Raw genomic sequence first — 12,222 nt, forward strand, 5'->3', positions numbered from 1 at the left:
TTTTTATGCAATGCAACACAGAAAAAATCATTTTATTCCATGATACATGAATGAGCAGCCTATGATGGTATTTAATAGTAATACAAGTGACACATGTGGTCCTGTTTAAGCTTGTACTTCTATACAGAACGTTGCCTCATTTCTTAGTAATTCACGCCTGTGTGCAATGCTTGAACTTTCCAATATCTTAAGCAACCAGAATGAAATTGTAGGCTCTGGGGGCTTTCAGTACAAATAATTGGTGCTACAGTTCCTTCTTAAATTCCAGATTGAGTTAACTGAAGACACCCTAAAGGGTTGAGGTTAGAGGAAAAAATAAATAACAAAATTTACTGTCTGCGTGGTACAGGTGCTTCTGTAAGTGAGGTAATGACCTTACTATGTTGCCCTTTTGTAAGTGATTTAAGAGGTTGTGCTGTTTGACGAGTCAGAACAGTTTAAGCAATAGCTACCAGGACGCAGACAGGCACCTTTATTGTTTGTGACAGTGCTTGGTATCCTGAGCCAAAATGAGCTCTCAAACTATTACTCATGTGTCTAGCCAGATAATCACAGGGAAGTTTCTGACCCATGGAAGAAACGCTTGTGATTTCTGAAGGAGAGAGTGTTTGGCCCTGTGAGAACAACTGAAATACTTCTGCTAACACCAATTTAAGGCAGCGGTTTGGCACCCAGCCAAACTCTACACCCTTACACTTCCAAACAGCAACCTACGGAGTCTGCTCTGGTCCCGTCTTTAAAATTGTAATAATCCACAACTTGCAGGTGATTTCTCCTCTCACTTTAAACTGAGGAAATCTCAACAAATTATGTTATCTTAAAGACATTATCTTAATACTGCTGCAGCATCAATGCATTTAAAACCATGGCAAAAGTTCGGTGAAGAGTTGAAGTAGTCACACGCCCGTGTATTTCAAAAGCAAACAGCTTTGTCTCTTTAAATTACATAGCAGCCTTATCTGAAAAATGTAAATTCTATTGCTAACAGCACATTCCTCTGAAATCAGATGTGGGCTCGATTACTCAATGCTGGTTGTTTCCACATTCATCTAATGAATTTTCCTGAATAGGAAGGATGAAAGGAAGCCAAAAAAGTCAGAGCAACAGACTTGTGCAGTGAATATTCATCCCCTCCAAAATTACCCTGTCATTTAAAAACAAACAGCCAAATTTACTGCTGGTGATCTGAAGTGAGAACTCCTTTCTAAAACCATCGCTTTCTTATGAAGTTTAATTGCCCTGCAAGTTGCAGGCGCCAGTCCAGCACAAATCGAGACTCACCTACAGTTTTAATCTATTACATCTGCCCTTAAGCAAACATACATTGTGGGCCATGTCTGCTCTTCCAGACAATCTGATCTGGGGATAGCTTATCACTGCATGCAAACCATGTGTACAGATTTCACAGATTCTTTTAACCTCGGAATACCAAAGAAGCCAGCCCTTTGCAACAGACCCTACGCGTTTGCAGAGCAGATTACAGGGTTAGAGTAGCTAGGAAGCCAGCTGGAACAGCTTGTTAGGAAGCTTTACCACTTAGCATAGCACATGGAGCATTAAATCTCACAAAAAATGTTCAAATTAATGTAAAGATGGCTTTGTAAATAAGACAGAGCTGTGGTTCATATGTATGTATATACATATTCATTAAAATAGTTATTTCCTTAGGTCACGCAGTGTTGTCTAGAGTTAAATTTACAAGATTCAAATAAACCAACAAATATAATGGACAGAAAATATACACATGAGGAGTTGTTTTCTCAGAAAGCGTATGTACTGTATGAAAAGGAATATGAACCTGAAACTGCTGTGGTGATGTGTTCTCTACAGGCGGACGTCAAGAAAACGGGAGTAAATTCTTTCAGAATGGCTCAAGGACACAAAGCTGCACATTGGACAAGAAAACATACCTGTTGGTAGGAATCCCTTTGGCAGGTACACACCTATGAATCCACCCATTTCATACTTGTCACCAGCAGTCAGCTGAATGACAGATCGGGGAAATTAGTTCCCCTTGCCCTCAGAACAATCTAACTCCTTAAAGACAATTAATGGTTTTAGTTAGACAGCAAGGCAAGTAAAATGCATTCTTTCCAGTTACACAAATCTATGCATCTGCAACAAATGACTTTGACGTTAGAAATCCATGACAAGCAAGTAGTGCATACCCAGATTTTAAAGTCTTTTGGAAAACAACGAAAAATCCCTCAAGCTGCGAGCAGCAGAGCTGGTGAAACACGGGACCTTCAACAACTTGTGTCCTGGGTACTCGGCATCTCTTTCCAAACTGCACTTACCTCTGTCCTCTGAAAGCACTCGTATTCTTCACCACAACACTCACACCTCCCAACACCCCATTTAGTCCAAAAGGCAATATCTGAGTTCTCCCCTAAGCCTCTTCCCCCGTGCAATATACCCAGTTCTCATCCACGCTAACAGACGCGCTGAAGTCTCTCGCCTCCTTCCCACACCACCTACATTTATTTTGCCTGGCAGGCAAAACTAGGGAAGACACAGCAGGCACGGAGGCTGCTGTAGAGCTTTTGCTTTTTGGTTGCTGTTGACCATAAAGAAAGGAAAAGGTGAGTTTTACCTGTGATTCTGGCAGCCGAAGCACCAGCAAGCCTCTCTCCTCTACCAGCTGCTAATTTTTACAGTTTCTAGAAAGAGAGCAACTTTGCAAATTTTATCCAGTCAGATTTAGTTTATTAGCAAAAAATAAAATAAAATAAAAATGACATAAAATGCATGGACAGAGTGACTACATAAGCTTTGTTCCCTGAGGAAGTAGACTAAATGCACAGCAAAGCCTTCAGTAACTAAATAGACACTGAGTGGATTAATCGTTAACTTTTTATAGAGATTCTGGGAGTTTTGCCATTCTCTTTGTTGCATTTAAAATTTTGCAAGCCTAATTCTTTACAATGAAATCTAAACAATTTTAAAAAAATCAACATATTTTAGAAGACCATCTGAAACAGTTTGGTTAACTATAATTAGGAACTGAAGTATTATTTGCAAACATAGTAATTTTGGATAATCATTCTCCCGATCTTTTGATTTCATGACTATACTAAATTTTGGATTACTTTTGCATTAAGAACTCACCTTTAGAAAGCACCTGAAAGATGTGTCCAAGCTATCTGTAAACAGAGAGTGCAACTTTGTTCCGCCTTTATTGGAAAACTTCTGTGAACAGTTTTTTTTTTTTTTTTTTTTTTTTACGAGTTAATGGAATGATCATCTATGGCAAGTTTTGATGCATTACAAAGTAGCACCTTTGAAAATACTTGGGCTGTTTATTTGAATACCTCTTGTATGTTAGCACAGGTGGTTGGAGATACCATGCAGCTCTTTCAGTCGTGGAAACAAACGATGCTGAGCTGCGGTTCTGATTTCAGGAAGGGGCCGTCGCTTCCAATTCCATCCCATCAAAATCAACAGGACTGATGGTGAACCCACCAGGACTTGAAGCTAGACCTAAATGCCCATCCCTTAATGCTGTCAGAGCATCATCCATCTATTTTTGTATAACGCTTGCATTGCTGAGCGGAGCACATCTTCTGAAAAGATTTTTCTCTCTTTGCAGACTCAGAGCATTTCAAAACAACTAGACTGTGATTTAATTACAACTGGTATGACTCTGCAGTTGTCATAGCAATAAAATGAATGTATGTTGTTCAAAAGCCTTCAAACAGCTAGCACAGACTTAGTAACTCCCTATTTCTAACCACTGTACTCCATTGGTAGGCATGCTGGAAAATGACTAGTGAAGACTTAACGATGGTAGATTACCAGTGGTGGTTAAGGGATGGTTACAATTACCTTTTTAACCACTTCACTAAGTTTTCCATCTCTGAGCAGCAGGAAATTGTCCCTATTTTCTTGAAAGCCTGTCTTTTCCATCTCTTAGCGCCGTGTTGGCTAAGCTGACTGTGCCGTGTGGGACTGCCAGTGGCACGGTATTCACATGGTACAAAGCAACGTATCTGAACAGTCTGAAACAGAAGAATCTTCCCTGCATTAGCTACTTCTCTTATGTGCTCAGAAACATCTGTGAAGCCTTCCTTTGGCCGAGGTCTCCCATCTGCCCCACAGACCCAGCTCCCTTCCTCTCACCAGGATTCCTGCATATGGCACAGCTTAGTCTGGTGGGAGAGCATGCTCGTACCATGTCACGAGCATGGTGAGACAAACAGACAGCTGTGCTGAAGGAAGGAGACAGGAGCAGTGAGAGGTATGTTGCACACTGCAGCCTCCATGGTTGTGTAGTTGCCTAAACATTAACACTCATTCACTTTACTGGAAGGGAGATACCACTGTGAGTCAGTTCTGGACTCCTTCAGTAAGTACTCAGCAACATATAATTCATTTTCCTTGTTGAAACAGAAGCTGTCCCCATTTTACTACTGCAGTGGTATACTAGCTGTGGACTCAGCCCTTTTCTAGAACAAACCAACTGCTAATAAGGCCACAGAGTCTTTACAGAAAACAAATTAAACCAACTGCGTTGGTTCCAGCTTCATTCATACTTCCTGACAAAGAAAGAAAGAAAACTAAAAGGTATTAGAGTCCAGCAATACAGACAAAGTTTCAAGAGTTTCTTGTGTTATATCCTTAAAAGGTTATATGTAATTTAAAGTGGGATTGCAGAGGGAAAATGGGAAGTGTTATTACCGGTACGTGTTTTGGACTGAGAGCAGCAAGCATTTGTAGTAACGCAGCTTTCTATCATGCACATAACTAAACTCTGACTTGGAGCTGCATGTAACTATTACTCAGTATTTAAGCTGTGTTTTCCCACGAAGCATCTGTCTCTCAAATCAATTTCCCTACCTCATGTTGTTATAATGTGGTGAAGAGATGCAGCTCAGCAGCCAAAACACCAGGCAGAGAAATATGCCTCTGCAACAATTGTTTACTGACTTAAATTTATTGTTTTTAAAACTTTTCACTAGCTAGCCAGTCTCCACTGTGTTTGAATTTGGCTTCAGAACACAAACTATGACTTCTCTCCCGTGCAAGGTAGTCTTAAAAGGAAGAAGGTGCTGAAAACTTAGCAAGTCGGAACAATCCATCCTTTTTCCAGTGTAAATAATGTTGTGGAATAAAGCCTTCAGACTTCTATGCTTCTCTTCATACAGTGAATATCAGCCAAACATTCCACATTCCCTACCTCACAAGCATTTATTTACCTTGACAATTTAAAGTTTCATTTATACAAGAAAAAAAATACTGTGAGTTTCTCTCAAGACCATTCTCAGCAGTGGGACTGCTCATGAATTGCACTGTGTATGGATTTGTAAATCATTTTTAATTCTTGTGGAGACGGATTTCCTATGCTTAATTCAAAGTAAGTAAAACACAAAACAGAAGTAGGAAATTCCCACTCCAAATACAGACAGACAGAACCTTTTCCATTCTAATTTAAAAACAGCTTGCTTCACTGCAGAGGTCATGACTAGTGATAGGTTGTTTTGTTTTTTGTGGGAAGCAGGGAGCAGACAACAACAGTTCAGATTTAAATAATAAATTAAAATGCACACGACATTAAAATGTTATGCTAAGCATCATGCTTTTATTTTTATTTTTTTTTGGAAAGAGCAAGAAAATAGCAGTATTTCAACAGACTAGAAAAAGCCTCATATAAATACCAAAAGCACAGCAAATTATATTCAAAACGGATACATTCCTAGGTCAAAGCATGAAGTTGTACGCTCGTGTGTCTATGTACGCACACACATTTTAAATGTAGCCATTTGGATTATTTCTGTTTGCCTTTTCATTTTAGTTTTGTGAGTGAAGTAATTAGACCAGAATTAACAACAACAAAAAAATCCAACCATTTTCACAGACTAGTTTAAGAGCTTAAGCACATACACAATTACAACACAGTCTTTACTCTTGTGGCCATTAAATTCTACTAAAAGAAGCCAGTTTTAGAGAGAATGCACAAAAACTCCACCCTGGAAGTCTCTTTGCTTTTATCACTGCAACATCCTAGCATTTGCTAAAAACTAAGAGAGGAACTACCCCAGAATTTGTCTCCAATTCTTTCTGTAAACTGTATGCATGCCAGACATAAACCATGCAAAAACCCTTTGAGATTAAAGCCCTTAATTATTAGCTTGTGTCAAGATTCAGGCACTGTGATTTACAGCAATCTTTAAAATGAAAGTTAGAAATGAAAAAAAATCGCTTTGGGAGCTGATTTTATTTAAAACAGAGTTGGGGGAAGAGCAAAATTGTGGCAACTCATATATTCCAAGCTAATGAAGCATTACAGATACACACTACGAAATTAAAAAAAAAAAACAACTGAGTGCTTTAGTAAGTTCTGAAAACAAAAATAAGTTATACTTCAAAGAACAAGTTAGTATAAAAAGTTTTAACGTATGCAAAGTATGTGCTCAAAATACTTATTCTGCATTTTTAAAAAGAGCTGTAGTCTACCTTACAGAAACAAAGTTCACCCAGTATAAAATATTGCAATTTGTCCCATTTTGTCATATGAGAGGTTTCCTTATTCTTCATATGATCGAGAACACTTGCACAAGAGTTCACGTTATTTCCAAGCCACACAGTGGCAGACAAACTATGTTTGAGTCGGTGCTTTTACTACCCAGTGTAGCAAAAGCTAAGCAAACCATTTGAGAACAGAGTTTAGCAGGTCAAAGAACTGTGTTTATGCGAGAAATCCAGACAATAGTATAAAAGTTAATGCCAAGTGGCAGTACCAAGAAAGTGAATTAGATCAACAGGAAAAAAAACTGCTGATAGCATTCACTATCACACGTACAGCTTGTAAGCTCGGTATAAGGAAAAGTCAAAATTAGCTTAAGAAGAAAAAAATTAAACTGTGTAAACAATCCACCCAGTACAAAACTGGATGCAGCTGATAAGAGCAGAACTAGCTTAACAGAGCTAAGGATGTGCGTGCATCCAGATACCTGTTCAAAATGCATTTATCAATACTGTTGACAAAAAAAAAGAAATAAATCACAGCTATTTACACCACAGCGGAGGCTTCCCTCCCCCCCCTTAAGGAGTTATTACAACTCAGGAAGTCACTGCTGTCTTCTATGGTCAAAATTCCAGTTATAAGCTACCGATATTCGTAAGTTGAAAACACCCACCTTGCAAACTAAACTGAAAACTCTTGTCAAACATGCTTGAGAACTCTTCAAAAGTTATAGTACAGCACTTTGCTCAAGTGGTATTTGCATGAGTAACTTGTACTGACAGCTTGTTAAAATAAGTGAATTTAACACCAGTTGGGGTAGCTGGGTGTTCCTCCTCAGGAAGAGAGATCCGTAGAGATTCCAGTCATTCTTCGTGATGTGTAGTACAGGGAGAGAAGGACAAAGGAACCTAGGCCAGCCTGGAGATTAGTCTTCTTTCTAGAAGTATTCCTCCTCTTCATCAAAAAAGCCGTTTTCCATAGCATACGTGCAGTCTGCGTTAGAGTCAGCTTGGCAGGCACCTTTGTATTCTTGAATGGACTCATAGAGGGAGTAGAGCTGACACAGTAAGGACATATCTAGCTGCCGAAGGCCAACCTGAGGGGAGAGGAGCGGGAGAGAAAGAAAAACAAAAAACAACCAAAAAACCACCATTATTACAAGTTCAATTTCATTGGCAGCATAATGCTTTTACTGCAACAATGCCAAAGACACACTTTTCCAGTATCACCACACATCTTTCATATGTCTGTCTGCTTTTGTTTAAAACTGCCTGGATAAAGATTTGCAAATGCAGCTCTGACGGGTGTCCCACTTCATGGTGAGGTCTCTCTCTACTCAGTTTTCTTTTCTATACTGACATACACAGGCAGCTGACGTGTTTGCCTCGACAAGGCTCACTGTCTAACACAATACAGCACGCCACTTGAAGGCAGCAACACTAAAGCTGAATCAGATAAAAACACTCGGCAGGTTTGCAAGCAGTGACGTGTGTCTTTGTGTGCTACTCAAGAGTCCTTTTGGTACTCCCAGAGTTTGACGTGCACGGGCTTGCTTTGTAATGAAGACCCTAATATTTTATGTCCCCCAGATTTCTAAAATATCAGCTCCAGGTCTAATTAAAGACTTGGAGCAACAGCAAAGGAAGTTACCTTGTGGTCTGCATCTGTATTTCAGGCATAAACGTGTACATTACACTGAAAAGTAAAATAAAGCTAGTCATTTAACTTGAAGTGGTTTCCCTCTGTGGCAGCAGAACAGAGAGTTCCTTTGACATTTTCACCTACGCAGGCGAGATCAAATTAAGTGTAGGTTCCCTCTTGCAGTAAATTTAAACCACTACCCAAAATAACGTTTTTCAAGAAGCAGCTGTTATGCCTAAATTTTAGAATAGGAAGTGTTAAGCTAACAGGCTATACCAAGACGCATTTTCATAAAGTTTTGCATGTTGGTTTTTTTGCTATAATTTGTATTTGAAGATGAGGAAAAAAACGTAGCCTTTACTGCAGCCTCGCAGCCAGGTTGCGTGTTGCACAGAATGAGAATTCTTCTCCAAAACCTTTCCTTACATGTTTAAATTCTAAGAAATACACCCAGCACATGAGAAAACCACAAGGGGTTAATATGAAGATCTTTCTCTGGCATTCCTCAGGTCCCTACCAACCTGAATTATCCTATGAGCGCCTTTTTCTAAAGGTGGTAAGAGGGAAAACAAGCATCACACACAATGCCACTCCAACTTAGATAGGATACAGCGTCTTTCAGAGCCAATGTGCATTACCTGGTCAGGCCAAGAAGCCCAGACATCACGTCTCCCATAGACCAGACCATTAATGCTTTCATGCCTTTTAGGCCAAGACTTGGAGCAAGCTCAGGAATGTTATGCTAGTGGCCAGCAGATTACAGATGTGCCTTTCAATACCCTCAGATCAACACTGCTCTTCTTCCCCATCTCCTTTTTTTTTTTATTTATTTTATTTATAGAACACTACTGCCTGCTTTCTCTCTCCTTGTTTAAGCAAACAGTCTGCAGTAAGCAAAGAAACAAAATTCACTTAGTGGTGTCTTCTGAGTCTTCCTGTATGCTGCAAGAGGAGAACAGCACTTGGACAAATCCCCTTTGGCAGAAATTTGTAAAAAAAAAAACAAAAAACAAACAAACAAACAAAAAAAAAAAACAAGAAAGACTACACAGGGGAAAATGAAAAGGAGGTATTTGTACCATATCCAGGCCCCTCCATCTATTCAAGTCCTACTGAGGTAATTTCTTCAGAGGTGTTAAGCTAATGAATGTTTACCTGCCCAAGAATAAAGTCTGAACGTCAGCCTTTATGGCTGGCAGTTAAAGGGGTTTGGCTTGCCCCATCTAAACAAACTGCTCACCTCAGGTAAGAAAGAATTCTGTGAAGCTGGGCTTAAAACTATTACGTGTAAACATCCGAAAGATTAAGCAAGCTTGCATCAGCGCTGAGGGCCAAGGCTGTGGTGAGGAATTTTTCAAAGAGGCATTAGGAATAAAGGGAGTGGGTCGAGCAAGGAAATTCAACCTGGAGACAGAAGAGAGATTCCAGATGCAAGATCTTTGTCTCCGAAGGAATGCACGAGAATTTCCTTCTTGGTGAAGCACTCCAGTGAAGAACAATTAATTCTACACCTAACTAATCTCAGAGCTAGACATTGCTCAGCAGAATTAATTCATCAGGCCTTAACACCCATAGCTGTCACCAGCGTCAAGCACTCAAACACGAACAGTAGATCTGCTGAAAAAGAAACACAGCGTCTAGCTCTTCACAACTTTCAAGTACCATCTTGGAGGTAGCAAAAGCCTGAAGAAACGTCTGGGCTTACTAGCACAAGCATGAAGTTTTTAATCCCAGTCAGGCTGAGTCTGACTCAGGTTTCCTCACAGCACCCACCGGGCAACCCACTGCACACTCCCCTGCTGTCGACTCTTTTCCTCATGATCCAGTCCCCCCGCAACGCATCTAAATCTAACACCTTCCCGTCTTAAAAAACCCACACAGAGGATCTTGCAGGGGAAGATGCTGCTATGCATAGCTTCCCCATTTGGTGCTGAATTTTTGGGGTAAGCTCATTACCCAGTTGTAATGCTATCTTTGGCTGGTGCGAGGAAGAGCGTTCAACATCAATAATAACGTGCTGTTACCCGCTTGATGAAAGACGGGCTATTAGGATGTGAGTCTCTCTCTAATTTGTACGGGCCACAAAAAAGCACACCTGGAACTGCAGAAACTGTTGCTTGAACGCCTTTGATGTGTTTGGAGGCAAAGTGTTTTTTTTCTTCAGAAGGGTTTTATCAAGTTATCATCAAGGATAACTGAGTATCAAAGGGGAATGCGGGTGTCAAATGACTTTAACCAGCATCTCGTTTGATTTTCCATTAGGAAAAATAAATTAGACTTTTTATAAGAGCTACCTTTGCTTTTTCGGGAAGGATTATGATGAGTAGGATCATATTTTTGTGTTCCTTTATTAGACTATAGGGAAAAAAAACAACTGGGGTGGATGGCCACTTGTGCTGCCTGTGCTTCAGCGCAATTTTAGGGCTGTCTCAAACTTTATCTGAATTACTTGTTGGCGCATTCACGGCAGACTCAGGCTGCACATCCTTCTGAAGCTACACACAGGTTTCTCAACAGCATCTCACGTTCAAAGCACGTTTTTGGCATGGTTAGGAATAAAAAGGCCTTGTAAAGGGCAGATTTTAGCCGTCCCGTGCCTTGTTTGGGAGCACAGGGCGCGTAATGCCCGTCGCTTCTTACTCACTGCAGCCGCACCTGGCACAAGCCACCCCAACCCGCCTGTAATCGCTGGTTCAGGAAGAGCTCTGCCTCTGCCACGGCTCTACAGACCCAAAACAAAGCCCGAAGAAGAGCCCTGCCGGGGCTTGCTCCCCCTGGACGGGCGCTAACCCTCCCCTACAGCCCCCAATAGCGCTGGGGGGGGGGGGGGGGCGCCCCGCTCCCATGGCCGCCGCTGCGCCCCCCACAGCCGGGCACCCTCGGGAGGGGGCACAAAGCACAAAGCCTCTCCCCGGGCTCAGCGAAGGGGACAAAGCCCCGGAGGCCGAGCCCTGGCCCAGACAGGCCTCGGCCTCCGGGAGGCCTCGACGCGGCTCCCCCCCGCCCCCTTTCCCCCGCCGCCCCTCACCATCTCCTTGCGGAGCAGGGCCAGCGCCGCGTCCAGGTTGGGGGGCTTGGGGGGCCGCGGCGAGCCCCGGCCGCCGCCGCTCAGCTCGTCCTGGATGCGGGACTTCTGCGCGTATAGCCGCTCCAGGTCCCGCCAGCGCCCGCCCTGGCCGCCGCCGCCGGAGGAGGAGGAGTTGAGCAGCCCGCTCAGGCTCTTGGGCAGCGGCGGCAGCCCCGAGCCCGAGCCGGGACCCGGCAGCCCCGGCCCGCTCATGCTGCGGCGGCGGCCAGCGGCGAGCGGCGACGGGAAGGGCCGGCCCGGCTCCAAGCCGGGGAGGCACCGCCCGCTGCCCGCCCCGCCTCCTGGGCCGGGCTGTACGGAGCCGTACCGGGCCGGGCTGTGTTGTACCGAGCCCTCCCGAGCCGTGCTGTGCTGTACCGAGCTGTGCCGTGCTGGCGGCGCCGCCTGCAGCGCGCAGCAGGTGCCTCCCGTAGCGCTGCCCGCGGCAATCAGCGCCGCCGCCTCGGTAGCGCCGGCCCCGGGCGGTGGGGCAGCGCTGGGGTCGGGCAGCTCTCGGGCAGACCTTTGTGGTTTTCCTCCCCCCCCCTAACCTGCACGCAATGCCAGGGCAAGTGGGTGTTTGAAAGCTAAATATTGAGCAGTAAAAAGCTTCCTGACTTCATATTGAATAGTTAAACGCTTCTTGACTTCATACAGAGCAGATGCTTCCTTATTGTATATACCCCACATTAACTCTTACCCCACATTAGCTGTGACAGCCTCCCTGCCTGCCAGAAGGACCTTTGCCTTTTGTGCAACAGCTGCAGACCGAAAAGCCAAACCCAAAGCCGTTTGGTAAAGGTGGAGCTCTGGGAGCACACTGCCATGGCCCGGCCAGGCTGCTAGGAGCAGATGGTTTAAGGTGTAGTCCTGTTGCCACAACCTCGCTTTCTTTGTGCAATATTTTGTTCAAAAAAAACCCCTCCACATACAGTGATTTTTAATATCTGTATTATGGAGTTGCAGTGGAGTTAAGCCTCCACACCGTTTTGTGTTTTGCTCGCAGATTCATGTGGCTTTTTCCGGATTTCATTCTCATCAACCCCCCTGA

The 12,222-nt window shown here is 43.2% G+C and overlaps 1 protein-coding gene across 1 annotated transcript; it reads right to left on the reverse strand.

The window, feature by feature from the left end:
* Positions 1-5,556: 5,556 nt before the first annotated feature.
* FAM89A (family with sequence similarity 89 member A) lies at positions 5,557-11,460 on the reverse strand. Its single transcript, XM_027454191.3, has 2 exons — positions 11,133-11,460; positions 5,557-7,559 (listed from the first exon to the last, which is right to left on the reverse strand). Exons 1-2 carry the CDS (start codon positions 11,382-11,384, stop codon positions 7,401-7,403), a joined length of 411 nt encoding a protein of 136 aa, XP_027309992.1. The 5' UTR covers positions 11,385-11,460; the 3' UTR covers positions 5,557-7,400.
* Positions 11,461-12,222: the final 762 nt, after the last annotated feature.

The sequence above is a fragment of the Anas platyrhynchos genome, chromosome 3, assembly GCF_047663525.1.
Source record: "Anas platyrhynchos isolate ZD024472 breed Pekin duck chromosome 3, IASCAAS_PekinDuck_T2T, whole genome shotgun sequence".
NCBI lineage: Eukaryota > Metazoa > Chordata > Aves > Anseriformes > Anatidae > Anas > Anas platyrhynchos.

Coding starts and splice junctions, on each gene's coding strand:
- FAM89A (XM_027454191.3), bottom strand. CDS start 11,384: ATGAGCGGGCCGGGGCTGCCGGGTCCCGGCTCGGGCTCGGGGCTGCCG. Junction 7,560..11,132: donor CCCTGCTCCGCAAGGAGATG/GTGAGGGGCGGC, acceptor CTCTCCCCTCAG/GTTGGCCTTCGGCAGCTAGA.